At 33.7% G+C, this 17936-nt stretch overlaps 2 protein-coding genes across 5 annotated transcripts; both read left to right on the forward strand.

Moving 5' to 3' along the window:
• Positions 1–4799: 4799 nt before the first annotated feature.
• On the forward strand, positions 4800–7764 carry LOC123674702. The gene is made up of 3 exons (XM_045609681.1): positions 4800–5343; positions 6049–6788; positions 7396–7764. The coding sequence occupies exons 1-3, from the start codon at positions 4891–4893 to the stop codon at positions 7589–7591; spliced, it is 1389 nt and encodes a 462-aa protein (XP_045465637.1). The 5' UTR covers positions 4800–4890; the 3' UTR covers positions 7592–7764.
• Positions 7765–8426: 662 nt separating this feature from the next.
• Positions 8427–17391, forward strand: LOC123674703 (dynein regulatory complex subunit 2-like). 4 transcript variants are annotated; one of them, XM_045609683.1, is made up of 4 exons: positions 10748–10886; positions 12945–13334; positions 14286–15040; positions 17091–17391. In XM_045609683.1, the coding sequence occupies exons 2-4, from the start codon at positions 12981–12983 to the stop codon at positions 17311–17313; spliced, it is 1332 nt and encodes a 443-aa protein (XP_045465639.1). In that variant the 5' UTR covers positions 10748–10886; positions 12945–12980; the 3' UTR covers positions 17314–17391. The 4 variants fall into 4 exon arrangements, with proteins under 4 accessions (XP_045465642.1, XP_045465641.1, XP_045465638.1 ...); XM_045609686.1 differs by lacking the exons at positions 12945–13334; positions 17091–17391 and adding an exon at positions 8427–8946 and having other exon boundaries at positions 10117–10886; positions 14286–14422; XM_045609685.1 differs by lacking the exons at positions 14286–15040; positions 17091–17391 and adding an exon at positions 8427–8946 and having other exon boundaries at positions 10117–10886; positions 12945–12988.
• The last annotated feature ends 545 nt before the right edge of the window (positions 17392–17936 follow it).

Consider the following 17936-nt stretch of genomic DNA (forward strand, 5'->3'; position numbering starts at 1 on the left):
TCGATTTTTAATAGTTGAGGGATAGTTTTTCCATATATTCAATCGAATGTGATTAGATTCATCGTATAATATGAGAAATACTTTTTTTCAGGAAGTAAGTATAGTGACTCATCTTTTGCAGCTTCTTTTGAAATCAATATTATGTTTTTAAGCTGGTTTCACACCAGTATAGAGAAATTCTATATCAACCGGTTCCTTCATTGGGTCAATTCCAATTAAATTCTCCAAGCAACCTACTTTGAACAGATATTCTATTCACCTACAATTTATTCGACTCGAAATTTCTCTGCCTTCTCGTCCTGGTGTGAACTCGGCTTCAAACCGGTATGTAGGAGGTAAATTAACACAAAATTAAATCATCGTCGAATATCTTAAATCATTAAAAAAATAATTTAATAGATTTTGAGTACTCCTTCATTCAAGCGCCTATTACACAGTTTGTACACCACAGGACTCTATATAGGATTATATAACATTTATTGTCATTGTTGTCGGTTATTTCATCCTAATAGTACGATGCTACTGAAATTCGGCTTGCACATTCGAGTTATTATTTGACATATACATACAAACTGAATTCATTCTCTTTTTACAGAAATATTGGTAATTTTTTCTATATTCTGCTTTAATTTTCTATGATTTTGGTTACACCACCAACATGAAATTTTTGTTTTTCTTTATATACGCAAAATTTCTACATCCTCAACCCAATCGGATTGAGTAGGAAATTATTTTCCAATATTTTCGTTGAATTCTGTGGTTTTGATGATGTGATCCGCTTAAAAGTTTGCATGAAGCTTTTTGTTTCATATCTTATCAGCCAAAATATCAACTAGATCTTGTTATAATGGAATTAAGGGGTAATTTTTTTTATATTATTCTTGAATTTTCTTTGGTTTTTGTGATGTGATCAACATGAAATATAGCACGATGATCGACATTGTAATTTTTAACAATTCTGAATTTTCATCTAGATCGAACTATCATGAATCTTCAAACTGCTAATCTAAATCTAAATACAAAATTATAACCCCGTCGAATTCGTATCTTTGAAATTATAAGGAAAACAAAATTTCGAACGACATGTTTACAAAACCTTCATCAGATTTGAACTATCATTGAAACATACCGCGGAATTCGAGATCCGAACCTACCCTGAAAATTTCAAGCCTCTACGTCTCTTTATTTGAGAGTTATCGGTTTTAAAATTTAAAAAAAAATAGTATCACTATGAAGAGTTCCCCTGAACTCCATCGCTGCGTTTTCGAGATCTTCTATGCTGTCTATTGTTGTAGTCTTCTGAAACTTTCGATATTTTTACTTGGTGAACAACTTCTTGTCGATTATCTCTCTCTTATTTTGCACTGGATACTTGCAGTTGTCAATTGGCATGAACCCTGACTTGTTGTTTGTCGATAATGCGTAATGTGTTCATGGTTTTCGACGCTCTTCACTTTGGCTAGATCTAGTATCTATGTGTTCCCTATGGTGTAGTTGTGGTATGGTATGTTAGATCTTCTGGTGGCATTACCACAATTTCTGGGTTCTGAATGGTGAATCCATCCAGAGTGATTCCATTAGAGTTCATGGTTTCAAGTGGATCGCATTGAAATCTCCTGATGCAATTGTTGGGGTGTTGTCTGTAAGGATCACCTCAAGCAGTTGTCTGTTGTCAGCTTTGGTGTAATAAGAAAAAAGAGAGAAGAGAGTCATTTGACATTATTAAAACGATATCTCTTACTTTTACTTGTTGTAGAATGGGTGCTGCTGGTGTGTATGATGTGATTTTTTGCTGCACGTAGATCGCTGTTGCTCCTCACTTTATCCTCAGCTTTATCCTCAGCTTTATCCTTGGATCCTGACATCCTTGCTGGACGGAATTGAAACCGTCGCACAAGGATATCAAGGTTCTCCTGAGTTGTGAACTTTTCCTGCTCATCCCTAACTGGCTATAGACTGTTGGATTCCAGAATGCAATTTTCATATATTGTTGAACTTACCTTTGTTTTCAGTACAATTTCCGACAAGAATACAGGGAAGGCATTTCCTGATCGTATTACAAGAATTCGAAATAATTTATTCTCCTGTTTGAATAAAGAGTAAGTAAACTGAAGAAAATACCAGTTCTAGTTCATATGACAACTATAATTTTGTCGTTAGTTACTCCAAAATAATAGATTTATATAATTTGTCATGTGATCTGGCGAAGTTTGTTTTACTTAAGACGGTATCAACAGCAATCATAATGAATATGTTTGGGCAGTGCAAAATTCATAAACCATTAGACCAACATGATTCAAGCAACGTTTTAGAATCAATGTTTGGGGTAGAATTTTCAACAATGATTTGATGGCAATAGATGTTATAAATGATCGTTTAAATGCAGATTTGCATGCAAATTTTTTGCTGCACCACCACACAGAAAGAGACAAGTAACTGCATGGTTAATTGAAAATTTCTCAAAGAAATAGATAAGTCAGGGGAAACTAATGCCATGACCTCCTCGCCCACCGGATCTCAATCCGTTAGTTGTTTATTTATGGGATCATATGGAGCAGCTTGTCTATTATGTTGAAAACACATCTCATCAATAATTAATATTTTATAGAATTATATAATAATAATAATGTATAAAATTCAAGATTCAGCAAACCAAATAAGAAACGACTCAAATTTGATTATCCTCTTGTTTTAAGAAAAAGGTGGAAATTTCGTTCAATTTTCATTGTTGAAGAAGGTGAATACCAAGTTTAAAAGCCAAACATATTTCTGACTCGAACAAGAAAATGATTTTTTTCAAAGTCTTGTAACTTCAAACGGAAATGGATCGTACCTTTCTTCATTGGAAATAAAATGTTCAGAATGAGTACAGCTATCATCTGTCAAAGTTTGTCATAAACCTCGTAGGACACCCTGTATATACACAGAGTAGATGGATTCCTAAAATGTTCAACTCTTTGAAAAAATTACATTTGAATGAAAAACTCTACGGCAGCTCGTTTAAAATATTGTTTCATCAGACTGTATTTGAGAGATCAATCAATAGCAATCTTTATATTTGACCCGAAAATAATTCGTCTTCCTACAATCGTTCACCCATTTTGTCTTCTCTGACAAGAAAGAAACACTTCCCATAATTTCTGTTGATGCGAACAATTATTTAATAACAACAGGAAGTACTTATTCCATGATTACAACAGTGAATTCAAGGAAAGAAAAAATTAAGACATAATGTTCGAATTATTCTTGGCGCTGAACATATTCTGTGAAAATTATTTATGCTAAATGTTGAATAATCTATGAATAGCCTTAATACTTCAGTTGGTGGGTTTTTGCACCATTCCTAAGAACTAAGGACTAAGAACTAAGAACTAAACCTAAGAATTCAGTGGCATTTATGCACTCTCTTGGTAGTTCTTAGTGAAGTAAAGCGCACGTGCTCGAACTACTTTCTATTTGTTCTATACTTTGATATTTGACATTGATATTGATTGTGAAAAAATTAAATTTAATTTTTTCAGATACACCTAATACTTATCATCGATAAACACGAATAAGTGAACATAAAATGATAGAAACTGGTATTCGTTAATATTGAAATTCTATATGGCGCACAGTCACTTCTATAATTTACCTAAGCCCTTAGTTCTTAGTTAAAAGTTGGTCAACTTTCTAGTGCACTTTACCTAAGAAGGTAAAGTGCATAAATGCCCTCATTGATTTGTTTGCGTTCAATTCTTAGTTCTTAGACTTCTTAGGTTTAGTCTTAGTCCTTAGTTCTTAGGAACGGTGCATAAACCCACCATAAGATGACCAAATGAACCACTTCAAATTTCTAGTTACTCAGGAACTGTCAATAACGGTTACCATACTGTTAGCTTATTCATTCAGACAAAGATTATCTATTTTCAGAAATATCTATTTGAATTCGATAGATTTTTCCGTTAATTTAATATCTTCTACCATTATTTCCGGAATAAAGAGTATTAAGAGGAATTACCAGCACGTGGCTTTTCACGTTTGAGTAAAACTTTCGAATCCTTTCATTTATATTGGCCTCTGGCGCTCCTGCGATGACCAAACTTTGTACGGTGTACGAAGTTTTACATTCACCTCATCTTTTTTCTTTTTTGGAAGCAAATAAGTACCACAGTTGATTATTTCTTTACGAAATTATAATTTTTCCTTCTCTGTCATGATTTTTGGTAGATTTTTTTCAAGAATATTTAAAAATGATATCAGTGCTTTGTACAATGCACATATCATCAATTTTTTTGTGAACAAAGAAAAATTACCAAAATTTTTTTTTTATTCGCAAATTAAAAACATTTATATTCTTCCATGTAGATTATAGTTTAAGGAAATTATGTGAAAACCTCATAAAAATCAGTGATTCGTAAAAAGAAATATCTTGTTTTGAACTGAGCAACCACGTGGTGGTGTTCCTTCTTAAGTGCTCCTTATGTTATTATTTTTTATTTATTTATGTGGAATATTAAGCTCGATTATTTCTTAATTAGAGGGATGATTTGTAGAGAGTCAGAAAGTTACCTCGGTTTCAATATAAACCTTTGAAATCGTTCACTAAAACCTATTTGGCTGTCAGGAAATGAGTTTGAAAATTGTTTTTTTTTTCATTTTATATCATTTGAGTCTTTTCGAATTAAAAAAAAATCATTTGAAGGAAACTTAAAAAGTATTCATCTCAGGATATAAATAATTTGATCCTTGCCTCAGAGTAATAAACATAGATTACTCTATGATTCTTGCCCTAAATAACATAAATCATTTCATTCTTAAAATTCAGTGAGGATAATTGATTCAGTCAAACTGACACTTTCGTTATCGCAGAAACTTCTGATTTGATCTCACCCAGTGTACCTATACAAGATGATGTTTTTACGCAAACAACCTGAAGAAAATGTGTTGCCAGTGGCTACCACTGAACCTGAAAAAAAGTTAACAAAAAAAGAAAAACTAAAACTGAAGAAACTCCAAAAAAGACAAAAATTATTAGAGAAAAGACGTGACTTACTCAGACAACACTTAACAAGAGAGTTAAAGTATGGAGTATACACTCACAAGAAACATGAAAGGAGTTGGAAACAGATGCTCATTGATATAACCTTACCACAGCTCAAGGAAAAGGTAGAATTCACCTGGTATATATCCGAACACCTCATTGATATCAAAGATTATATCATTTCAAATCTTATGGATGAAGTACGACAACAAGAAGATCAAAATTTGGCGAGTATAGTCAATCATGTCACAACAATAGATAGGATGATCGACATGATGAAAGAGCAGTTGAAGACATTGCATGAAAATTACCTTGCTGAAGTGAGATTCCCAAAAATCAATATATTTTTTCTAATTCTATAGAACGATAGGTATAACAGTAGATCATTTAGATTTAGATATATCTCTCAATCTAAGCTAAGTTTTCATGGAGTTATGTCATTATTTATAGCATCTAAGTGAAAAGAAATTTATAATTTTCCTCATTTCAAGGGCCATATATCAGCTTATCCCCTAAGCGCTTGGTATTGGTTGGCTGAAGATGACTTATCCTTAAACTATATATCACTATATATGTACTTTTATAGTCTAAGACTTATCCACTCTGTTCATTCAAGTTAATTTGACCAAATATGAAATATTTTGTATTTCTCATAGACAGTGAATTTTTTGTACTCATTTATTATTACTCATTTCATTAAACGAATAGCCATCTCTTGATAAAGTTTGAAATGAATATCTTTGTTTACGTACAAAAAAAACTCAATTGTTACTTATTCAATACGTCAATAATAATACCTAATGAAAAAAATTCGAGGTTATAGCGTATATAAACCAAAAAATAATAATTATGATCAGAATTTATTCCGAAATGGTTCAGTATTAATACAAAAAGAACCCACAGCATTCGCTATCATGAGACCACAAGAATTGACTAATTGATTGAGTGTATTAATATTTGTTTATAAAGAAGTCATAGTTCTTTGTATACATTACATCGTTTTCGAACACACTTTTTCTTTTCAGTTACAATCACTGACGGACCAACACAAGGAGTTTTTGCAAAGCATCCAGAATACCTGTGGTACAAGCATAAATTACTTGAAAGAAATGATGTACGGAATGGAAATTGAGACTAAAGAAAGAGAAAGAAACCTAAGAGCAGATATGTGTTCCAAAATTGAATTCGAAATAGAAGACAAGCAAGGGGCGACTATGGAAGTAAAAGAAAAACTAGCATTAACATTGCGAAATATGGTGAAAAATACCAACGAATTGTTGGAAAATTTTTTTACCACAACTCGAGAAAGGCTGATAGGATATGACTACTACAAGGCCGCGGACGACAAAGCCCAAAATCTTCTATTAGCTGAACTGAAGAAAATCCAATACCTCAATGTATTGATAAAGAAACTCAGAAAAAAAGAAGAAGACATCGGTCACAATGAGTTGACGAATTTGTACGGTGAGAAAAACTTTTACAAGAAATCTTTCCTCGTATTGAAACTTAAATTAGCTGACGATCTCAAGTTGGATAAATCGAAGCATGAATTCTTCATTGGAGAATTTTATAAGGCTCATGAAAATATCAAAAAATTTTTGAAACGAGGAGAGAATATGATATATCTGTTAAGAGCCGCCAAAAAGTTGGAAACATCCGAAGAAAAAGCTCGTCCCTATCCAGTATTCGAAAATATTGGCGACAATATAAAGGATTCGAAGCTGTTTTTATTCTGGCAGAGAATGGGAAAAATCGAAATTTCAAGGTATAGTTTAGTTTTTCAGAATTAGAATTGTCTCATTTTAGGAAAATAATCGGCAAACTAAGAATTTGAAAAGCTTTTCTTAAAAACGTCCATTTTTCCATTTGTACATTTTATAATCAACAACAATATCAACATCAAGGGAAAAATTTTAATCTCTTAACAAAACAACACTTACTTGTAAATATCACCGTTAAACAGCCTGAAATTAAATGAGGGTCTGAAGATAGTTTTGTCAATCAATAAACTTCAAAACCTACTTTAAAGTGTACCTACTTGTCTTTATCTCTCGATAGCAGCAGCTACTATCACTGACCAAAATATCTTAAATTGCAAACAAAGATTTATTTTATAAATATAGAACTGGCAGAAATCTAAGTTAACTACAGGAAAACATGCTGCTATCGAAGGTGAGCAGCGATAGAACGGTTTCGTTCTTATTGGAGCTCATCAGTATCGCACAACTCCACATCGATTACAACCAAATGAAAACAGAGGCTATTCGATCATTATATTATGTGTGACTGCATCTGTTCATTTATGTTTCATTTTGAGACACACTCTATGTAAAGAAATGGATAAAAAATGTACTCAATTAATATCTTTTTAGAACTGCACTTTACGAGGAAAGAAGTGCACTGTTGATAGAGAATAACTTGCTGAGAAGTCAGATTGAAGATTTATGTTATTGTTTGAGTTGTCCAAAGTTACCACCGATTTGTAGAAAAGAAGGATCAATTCCATTCACAGATGGATTGACACTGATGAGAAAATATGCGAAAAAGAAAGGAGTGAAAAGGAGATAGAGCCTATTCAACATGTCACACCCAGAACGATTCTGTGGTTCTTCATGAGTGATTTGATTAATTAATTAAGTTTTATATTATATTTTAAAGTTTTATTTACATGTAGGTATATATTTCACATTTGTAAAGTTCATTTTATATTTTTAATATATATGTACTTATATTTCTTTCAATTCATTTTTATTATTGATGTTTCGAAAAAACATTGGACTCGATATCAAAACGATAATGTTCGTTTTGTCAAATGTATATTGTATAGTGTTTCCGATTATTTTTGTTTTATATAGTCTTCCCAATTGATTTATGCAATTATTATTATGTGTTGTTAATTATTGTGATGTATCAAATGTGTGGAATTCAATTTCGAACAACAATCTGATTCAAAGTGACATTGCATGGAAACATAGTATGTATTATGTGATAGGTATTTCCAAAAACATTAATTTATGGCATCCCTAATAGGTCCCAGATGGGGTACCATATACAAAATTCAACTAGTGCAAGTCTGCAATCGGCAATTTCGAAAAATCTATTCCAATATTTTCAAGAAAAGAAGTTTTAGATATTACGTCTGCTTTATCATAATCTGTCTTTAAATGTAGGTATCCGTTTTTCGCAAGGGATTATAATACTGTTAAACGCTGATTTTTGTTTTGAATATGTAGCACCTTAAAATTGGAGTAAAAATGATGTCCAAATTCTGCTAACGATCTGCATATGCTGAAAAGGTTTTGTTTCATCACTGATCGATTCCTTCTTTGAAATTATCATTTGAAAAAGGTATTTTACTTTCACTTCGTCCTTATAATTGATCCTTCGAAAAATCATTGCACTCGAGATTGAATCCTACGTCATTATGACATTTTGTCGAATGTATATTGCGTAATTTTTTTAATTACTTTATTTTTGTATATTCTTCTAAACTGATTCATTCGATTGTACGAGATTAGTATTCTTTTTTTCGTCGTTAAAAATTGAAAATGAAAAAAGGGAAAATCAGTAAAGAAGAAGCAAAAAGACTAAAACAAGAGCAAGAAGCTCAGGTCAAACGAGACTACTTGAGTAGAGAACGAATTTATGGTCAAACTAGTGAGCCAAAATATACTAAAATATGGGGTAAGCTTCTAAACGAAATAAGTTCGAAACATCTCAAGAGGGAAGTTCTCGCTTACGCGAATCATTTCAACAAAGCTATTGATTATAAGGATGTAGAAATTTCCCTTTTTTTGGACTGGATAGAGCACGAAAACCTACGCTACTGGATGTGCCTGACTAATCATAATCACTTAATGGAATATATGATCAAATTTTTTTACAGAGGTTATAAATGGATTTACAATGAGCTCGGTGATCAGGTGAGTAATAATATTCCATTGTGAAACTATTTAAAAATGAATGTACTCACGGATTACCATCGATTATCAGGAATAAAGACCTTTTCTCAAACATAAAAACATTGCTAATTTTTTTAAATGGTTCATTATTTTCCTCTTTCCTCGCAAATTATCTCAATTCTTTCGAAAATCATATAATAAATGAATATGACAATATATATTTTCTTTTGAGATAGAGAAATATGAAAATTACTAACTTCAAACAATAAAGCATGTGTAGATGAAATCTCAGTAGATATTAGCAGAGTAAATGTATCATGTATCATACATCATACAAACCTCAGCGAAAACTCTGTGCCGTATAGAATGATTGTTTTGTGTATCCGTATGCAGACTTAGCTGACATATTACTTATATTGAAGGGTCTCTTCTTCATCCAAACAAAATCTTTTCCATTTTTCCTCTTCACCGAAAGTTGACGAGATATATACTATAATTAAAACTGAAATCAAAAAAGGAAAGAACCAGAATGGAGTAATTAATGTAATAGTTTCCATCATAATGATTCGAACTTGGTTTTGAACTATTTTAAAAGAAGAATCTGAAACTGAATGGATAGCTTGGAAACCACCATGAAATATATAAGTTGGATAAGTATTCACCAAGTGGTCAATGGTTTCTTCTACACCACACTCACATAATAAACTTTCAATAGAATGCCATTTGAAGAGTATACTATTGCAACGACTACGACCAGTCCTAATTCAATTTAATATACACCAAATTTTCCTGAGCTGGAACCTTCTCTGAAGGATCAACGATTAGACTTGAGGACATTACAATAACTACATTTCGAGCACCAAATTTCCTTATCACTTTCATTAGATTGTTGGAAAATGTTAATCCATTCAACATTTTGGTGTATGGGACTATAATCTTACTCTTATCAATCAAAACTTTCAAAATTTTTTAACGAGTATTGAACACCAAACATAACTGTTGTATCATAAGGGAGATTCAATGAGCTTTAATGTCCTGACAACTTTTTTCTTCAATTCTTGGTATTCGTATCAGGCTCATCATTTTTCCATCACATAGCGTAAAATGAATCATTTCTGGGTCAATATATCTTGGGCAATATTTTCAATCGATTCAAAATTATTTATTCGAACATACCATTCGATATTTCAGGTCAACAAATTAATATCCTTGTGGGTAATAGACTACGATGAGAACAAAACAAGAACTACTACAAACGAAGAATTTCTTGAAAGAATGAAATACCAAATGGATCTAGTGAAAAAAGGGGAAGAATACGAAACGATCGCGAAAAACTTCTCTATACTAAACGAAAAAACAAGTAAATACAAGTTTTTGTTAGGAGACATCGGCTACACCTTAACCGATAAATTCGAAAAAATGTACTGGTATATGAAAGAGTTCACAGCCGATTATTTAGCCTCCGTCAGAAAAAAACAGAAGGCTGGGGCGGAATCTATGGAACGCTATGATCTTCTACAGAAAGATATCGTTGCCAATCTGAAGAAACGAAATAAACTGGAAAAACTCATTCAAGTGCTGATGCGGAAATATCAACTTTTATCGAATACGAATGAACGGAAGTTATACGAACTGCACCAAGAACACGATTTTTTGCACCATTGCTTCCTCATATTTCGGGAGAACCTATTTGCCGACAAGAGAAACGACACTTTCAAAAGAGAAATTTTAACAGTCAGCTTTAACGACAGTTATCAAGAATTGGAAAAAATAGCGAAGAAAGGTTCTATTATGTTGAAATGTCTCAGAGCCTGTCATAAATACGAAACAGAAGAGGAAAAAGTTCTTCCTTTCCCAGAAGAAATTGTTGTCGTTGAAAAACATCAGGACTCGAAATTTAAAGACTGGCATAAGTACCTTTGCTTATTTTGGAATAGGATGGCTTCTGTGAATGCTAGCAGGTAAGATCTTACGTACTATACCAACATGTTCCCAAGTATATAATGTATGAGAGAAAAAATATTATTGATCTCAAATTCATATTAGAAGGACAAGAACTCAAATCTACCATGTATCGGTAATGTGAAAGAAGTTTGTTTCCTCTTGTTAAAGTATTAATAATATAAATCACAAAGGAGTTGATACTGACCATATTCACCATACCAAATAGCACCCTTAGGGGCAAACATCTAGTTTTTCTGCTGCAGCTCATATTGGAGCACAATCGGTCGAATGTTTCTACTCCCCCTTTAGTTTCATTGTAGTTCTGATTAATTGCTGGATTTTCTGTTTCTTTTGAAATGTCACTACCCTCATGCATTGTAAACAATTAGCAGTACTACTTTACAGAAGAGATGAGATATTTACATTTTACTGTCTTAGCCTTATTTCCAGCAGTTCTGAAGTAATTTCCTTTTTTCTTCCTGAGTATACCAATTATTGTTAGTTTAGAAGGATCTTGGAGTAGTTCATTTGCCAAACTCACGAAAAAAATCATTTTGGTCCTCATCTGATGAGGGTGATTTTTGGCACACATTTTTTTAAAACGAACTGGAATCTACGAGGCGTGAATTTAAAGTAAGGTCTCCAAGGCCATTGTATCACCGCAAGTAACGCTAGATGAAATCCGGCAACACTGTTGTATACGTTAGGCCCCCTTCCACCAATCGACACCTGGTGGAGCTCATTAGGACGCTCAGTCTTGACGTAGCAGCCATTTGCATTGGAAGTGTCGGTTGTCGCTCCCGCCAGGTGCGAGTTACATTCAGTCATTAAGTTTTTGCACTCAAAAAAAACTCCACCTATAGAAATTCATCGTCAATTGGAAGAAGTGTATGGTGAGAAATGTATGGACGTGAAAATCGTTCGAAAATGGTGTAGAGAATTTTCTGCTGGCCGACTAAACGTTTCCCGACGAGGAGCGCAGCGGCAGGCCGTCACACTCGGACGAAACAGTGCGGAAAGTTGAGGCGCTTGTTGACTCTCAATGAGTTGGCCGAAAAACTCCAAGATGTGTGCAGTGGAGACTCTATTCATTCAATTTTGGCGAACGATGAAGAAGTTCATGAAGCGATCATTTCTTTCTTGCGCGAGGCGGCGGGATCGTGGTTCGAGGAAGGGATACAAAAGTTTGTCGTACGAATGAGGAAGCTCATCGAAGTGAATGGCGATTACGTAGAAAAATAGCTTAGATTTCAAGCTTTACAGCAATGTACAAAACTTAGTAAGTAGATGTTTTTTAATGTGAAAAAAATAAATGGAGACTTTACTTTTATTACACGCCTCGTATATTGAAAAGTTCATGTAGTGAAGAAATCATGGAGAGAAAAAGGAAGTAATAAATGCGTGTGAACTTTTACATTGCGTGATTATTGGGAGTTGGCCTGACTTATTGCGCTCAGATAAATAGTTAACACTCACCCCAAGATTCTTTTACACTTCTTCTATTTTATTTATAAGTATCTACTTATATATTTTGTTCATGAAAAATATTGAGAAGACACAAGACTGGTTTTTAATGGAAGGGTAATCGTCACATGTACTTTAGCTTATCCAGAATTGGATATTGATATTTATTTACCTAATGCTTACCTTTTTTTGAGAACTATAATGTATTTATAGTTTTTTGGGAAACTCATATAAATGTTGGCACATAAACATAATAGACATAATAATCAAAATCATTGTTAATCCTGACCAACTACTAAGAAATTGGTTTAGATAACACAATCAATATTACAAATATGTATAACATGAGATCTACTGAATAATATGCAATTCAACTTTGAATGGTATTCAGATAACCATCGAAAATACCTACTTATTCGTTCTATGAATAAGTCTATTATTTAGGAACTCAGAGTAATAAACTACTCTATGATTCGGGATAACCCATAAGAACTCCAATACGTGCAATGCTGTTTCCAAGACTTCGATCAAAATGTCACAAAACGTCACTAGCTCGGTTCAAATGTTGGTTCGGAAAATTTGAAAAATTCACCTCGTTAATTTTTTGTTAGATCAATAGGTTGAATAGGACATGAAAACGGTTGAAAATGTCGAAGAATAAAGCCGCTAAAGAGCAAGCAGCAAAGAATATAAAATTGGCCGAGTTAAGAAGAGAAGTAAATTATGGTAAATACAGTATTTCAAAAGCGGAAAGAGAATGGAAGCAAATATGTATCAAAATCACGTTACCAAGGCTACGAGAGGAATTGGTCAATTGTTGGCACTATTTCGAGAAAATAATTTGTACGAAGGAATTCGTTATTTCGCTGTATATGGATGAAGTACGAAAATATGAAGAGATTTACCGTCGGAACTTTCAAAATCATCAAGAGAATATAAGAAAACTTATAGAGGCGCTTGCTCTGAAACTCCACGAGATCCACCAGGAGAACAATTGCAAAGTAAGATCTTTACTCGATATGAGTTCATTTTAAATACCTATTTAATAAAAGTTGAGCGCTCATTCATTTATACGCCAATTGCACCCGTGGATACCACATGACCATATGAAGGTATATATGTGGTCTTCAAAGGTGCAATTCAGCGCTGAAAAAATTCGGACTTCACGTCAGTACTTTACTCATTTTTTTTTAATATTTTTCCTAAATTTTATATGATATATGAAGCTATTAAAACTAAATTATGCAAAAGGCTTCAAAGTGTTATGCCCAATATACATGCAAAATTTCAACTGGTTCTGATCTGTTTTCTCTGAAATATTAGGTTTTTTCGACATTCTGCGTCAATTTTCAATGATTCTGATGAAACATTAAAACAAAGTTTTGCACGAAGCTTGAAATGTTTGTTCTGTAGTGATTCTGTCTGCTCTGAGTTCTGGGTTTCGCGCCACACTTACTTTGTCCCCGGCGAATTTATAGAGGACGGCGCGTTGCAGCAGAGTCACCTCTCCACCATGGTGTGAGATGGTGTGTCTCAGGCAGAGATCGCTGGATTGTCTAACTGATAAGTCCACCAGCGATCTTGGGATGAAACACCGTAAAAAAAAACCTGAGAGAGAGCGCACCTACACAAACTTGACTCGAGAAAGACTCGCCTAAGTTCTTTTAGGAGGATTGTCGCTTGATTTGAATAACACATTTTCTCGGATAAGAAAAGCAATATAATTTGAAAAATACACATAGATTTCCATATTTTTTTAAAGACTATTATACCTGTAACTCGTTTCCGGCTTTGGGACACGCTTTATACTATACATCATGAACAGATATTCTTGAACATGAGGAAAAGAATGCTTCATTTACCTTCATTGAAAATTCATTTATGTTAATAAAAATAGTGCTGATAAATCGGTATACAGAAACAAGTAAGTTTATCAAAGAATTTATTTCTAGTTGATGGACCTAATTCAAAAATCCTTGGAAGATTGGAATGATCAAATGGAAGAGGCGGACATCTCCGAAAGCTACCTGAAGGTCATGAAGTTTGGCATGGAAGTATTGAGTAAGCGTTGGGACAAGATGGCGAAGACGGAAAACTTTGCAAGACTGAATGAAGAAAGTTCGAAACATGTCCAGGAAGTACAAGAGTTGACGTTCGGTCTCGAACTGAACCTGGAGGGTTTGTGGGATCGGATCAGACTCGTCGAAGAAGATTATTTGCTACACACGCAAGAAAATAAAAAGCACCATGACATCATAAAGGAAATTGACGACGCCACAAACAGGACCGTCCAAAAGGAACTGAAGAAATTGATGAAACTTCAGGTGGTGGCAAGGCGCCTTGCAGCAAAATTCAAGGAACTAGTAACTTCGATTGGGAAAAAACTCAAGTATCTCGAACGTGAGAGGGATTCGCTGCACGAATTCCAGTTCGCCCTGAGGAATAAACTGATGCAGGCTAAAGATAATGACTCGTTGAAACGCGTTTTGCTCTCTGTTGAGTTTGCTAGGGCTTTTGAAACGATTAATGCAAAGTTGAAGAAGGGAGAAAGCATTATGATGGTACTGAAGGGAACACGGAGGTATGAGACAGCCCGTGAGAAAACTCTTCCTTACCCTATACGTTTCTACGGTGCAGACCCGGATAGCTATTCACCTCCTGAACTAAGGTTGTTCTGGCAGAAGGTAGCAGAAGCTGAAGCACTCAGGTAGAAGAAATATTATTCGACGTTTAGACGATGTTCTAATTGGTGTATCTTTCTACAAACATTGTAGGAAAAAACCTTCATTTCTTATTGAAATAATACGGAGTTCACATCAGAACTTTTAGGATATTGATCAGGGTCTTTCTCCTCATTATAAATAATCATCATGCGTTGCAATAATTTTATCAGATCGGGTACCCCGGGACATCGGGTATCGCGGGACATTCAAATTTTTTTACGTTCTTAGGTCCTATAGTACAATCTGTGCTTGGCGGGATGTAAGTTTACTATTGAAAAACAAGTCTCAGACAGTTGGTGTAGCTGGGGCAAGCGAGTGTGACGTTAACAATATTTTTACATTTTCCCCGCAATTTTGATCGTTCAGTGTAAACTTTTGGTGTGTGTTAGGAGCTGGTCAGGTAAGCTAATGTGTTTCTACCTTATGGAGATTATAATTTAGGGATTCTAAAATCGATTTGTATTTAAAATCCGCCAAAAAATCGAGTGGTTAGAAGTCGTCACTGCCCTAACGATTTTTTGCATTACGGGTAACCTGGGACATATTGAATTCGGGTACCTTGGGACAATTTGAATAATGTTTAGTTTTGTATTTTTTTTACAGAATACCAAAATTCAAGGGCAGGACGACTGATCGTGGTTCCTGGACTGAAGAAAACCTCATTCGGGCTATAAAATATGTAACAGAAGAGCACCACGCGATAAGAGATGCAGCTAAAAGGTTTGATGTATCAAAATCTACCTTACACAGACGAGTTACAGCTATAAACAATGGTTTGGAAATACATTCAAAACCTAAAATTGGAAGGTATGATGCCACGTTTCCTTTGAAATATGAAAACCTTCTTGTTGAACATGTCAAAGATATGGATAATAGATTGACCTATTCCGGGCTGTAGCAAGAGAAGATTGGACAAGAGAAGAAGGAAAGCCCAAAGGAGTGAAATTCTTACATCTACCCCTTACAAAAATTCTTTAGAAGAGAAACAGGTGCGATCTAAAGAAGCCGAAATTAAAAAAGTATCAAAAAAAGTAAAATTCGATGGAATTACAGCTAAAAATAAAACAACAAAAATGATGAATAAAAGCACAACACTGAATAAAGAAAATGATATGAACAACAATAATGATAGTTCAAATAAAGATTATTCTTGCTTAATTTGCCAGGAAAATTTTGAAGAAGATTGGATACAATGTCAGAAATGTAAAGAATGGGCACATGAAGACTGCGCAGACCTCGATTTGAAGTCATCTTTTTATACATGCGACTTTTGTAAAGATTATCCCAGTTAAATTGCTTCTTTCAATAAAGTTATTTGATACATTTTCTTCTTTGATTACCTGTCCCATGCTACCCTCCACAATTAAGAGTCTCAAAAAATGTAGCGTTTTGTTATGCATTGAAAACTGGATTGGAGTCATTTCTTAAAAATTATTTCATTTAAAATATTGATTCTCCTTTTCTTGGGATGATCTAGTTATGCCAATTTTCATTTTTTTGTATGTACTTTTCCTCAAAAAAATTAAAAAGCTTAGGTGTCCCGTACTACCCGACTTTCCCCTATCTTTCAAATTGTTTGAAATTGATCGCTTAGGAATGCGACATATACCAACTAAGAGACATATATTAGAAGATGAAATAGTGCCTATCATTTGGCAGAGCAAAACCTGATTCAAGATGTTCAGATATTTGTCCCAAATCATTTTTGTCAGAGCACTGATGTATTTGGTAATTGCGTATGACGAAGGTTAGATAAGAGATGTCAAGCAAAAAGTCACCCCTAAAATTAATGTTTACTCAAAGTAATATCCACTGATGATTAACTGATTCATTTGGTGGAATACAAAATACAATTGAAAAATCAAGAAACTAATCAAAAACTTACCCCATTTTTTCTGTCTGTGCATTTCCCACATTCCATTTTTTTTGGAATATTTTAAACAAGGACAAGTAACTTTTAAATCTCTCTACATCTGATACGCTCGGACAATTAATATGTATTTTTCAGTAATAATATTTCTAATGTATTTTTAGGTATACGTTGAATGAAGAACGAATATACCTGAAAAACGAAAATATAAAATTGAAGAAACAAATTCACGAGTACTGTCAGTGTTTAGATTGTCCTGCTCTGCCACAAGTTCCTAAGAGAGCAGGTAAGATTCCTTATACAGAAGGAACAGAAATGATACAAAAGCATAACGCACATAAAGGAAAGAGAAGTACAATAGGTAAAAATACTGCAAAACTTTCATGACTTCTAATAGGTAGAATCACAATTACATAGGTGTTAAATTGACTATCGGTATGAAATATTAAACAAATATAGAATTAATATGAATTTTATTTCTTACCTTACCTTACTTGTAGTTTGTTTAGATCATCCTATCAATAAAAAATTGTTAAGACGTTCGCGGCACCATATGATAATAGCTTTTCAGTTATCGTTGTAGAGCGCTTGTTCCCTGAACAGATTGCTTCATCACTTCGCCACAATATCTGTATTTTTCAAATTTTGAGCCAAAAAAATTGCTCTTTCCTGCATTGAAATATCTACTGAATTAACTGATTAACAATAAATATCCAAGAAAAATATTCTAAATCTATAAAGCAAGATACCATTGACTTCAAGGTGGCCAGGATCAAAGAGATATTCTAGCAGCTAACATCAACTAGTACAACAAAACAAAACTACATATAATGGTCGACTTTCATTCGGTGACAAATTTCATTAGGTACCATCGTCTCAAAGTAAATGAGCCATGACAAGAAGCACATAATGAAAACCTCTTTGAACTAATTTTTCTTGAAAATTTCTGCACGCCTGTAAAGAAGATACAAAGACCTTGCCAAAAAAAAAAAGTACCACATGATCCACTT

The sequence above is a fragment of the Harmonia axyridis genome, chromosome 3, assembly GCF_914767665.1.
Source record: "Harmonia axyridis chromosome 3, icHarAxyr1.1, whole genome shotgun sequence".
NCBI lineage: Eukaryota > Metazoa > Arthropoda > Insecta > Coleoptera > Coccinellidae > Harmonia > Harmonia axyridis.

Bases quoted from the DNA above. Each gene is read 5' to 3' on its own strand.
- LOC123674703 (XM_045609682.1), top strand. From the start codon at position 8,572: ATGAAAAAAGGGAAAATCAGTAAAGAAGAAGCAAAAAGACTAAAACAA. The intron at 8,947-10,116 runs GTGAGTAATAAT...TCGATATTTCAG, and splicing joins ACAATGAGCTCGGTGATCAG to GTCAACAAATTAATATCCTT. The intron at 10,887-17,090 runs GTAAGATCTTAC...ATGTATTTTTAG, and splicing joins GCTTCTGTGAATGCTAGCAG to GTATACGTTGAATGAAGAAC.
- LOC123674702 (XM_045609681.1), top strand. From the start codon at position 4,891: ATGATGTTTTTACGCAAACAACCTGAAGAAAATGTGTTGCCAGTGGCT. The intron at 5,344-6,048 runs GTGAGATTCCCA...TTTTCTTTTCAG, and splicing joins ATGAAAATTACCTTGCTGAA to TTACAATCACTGACGGACCA. The intron at 6,789-7,395 runs GTATAGTTTAGT...ATATCTTTTTAG, and splicing joins GGAAAAATCGAAATTTCAAG to AACTGCACTTTACGAGGAAA.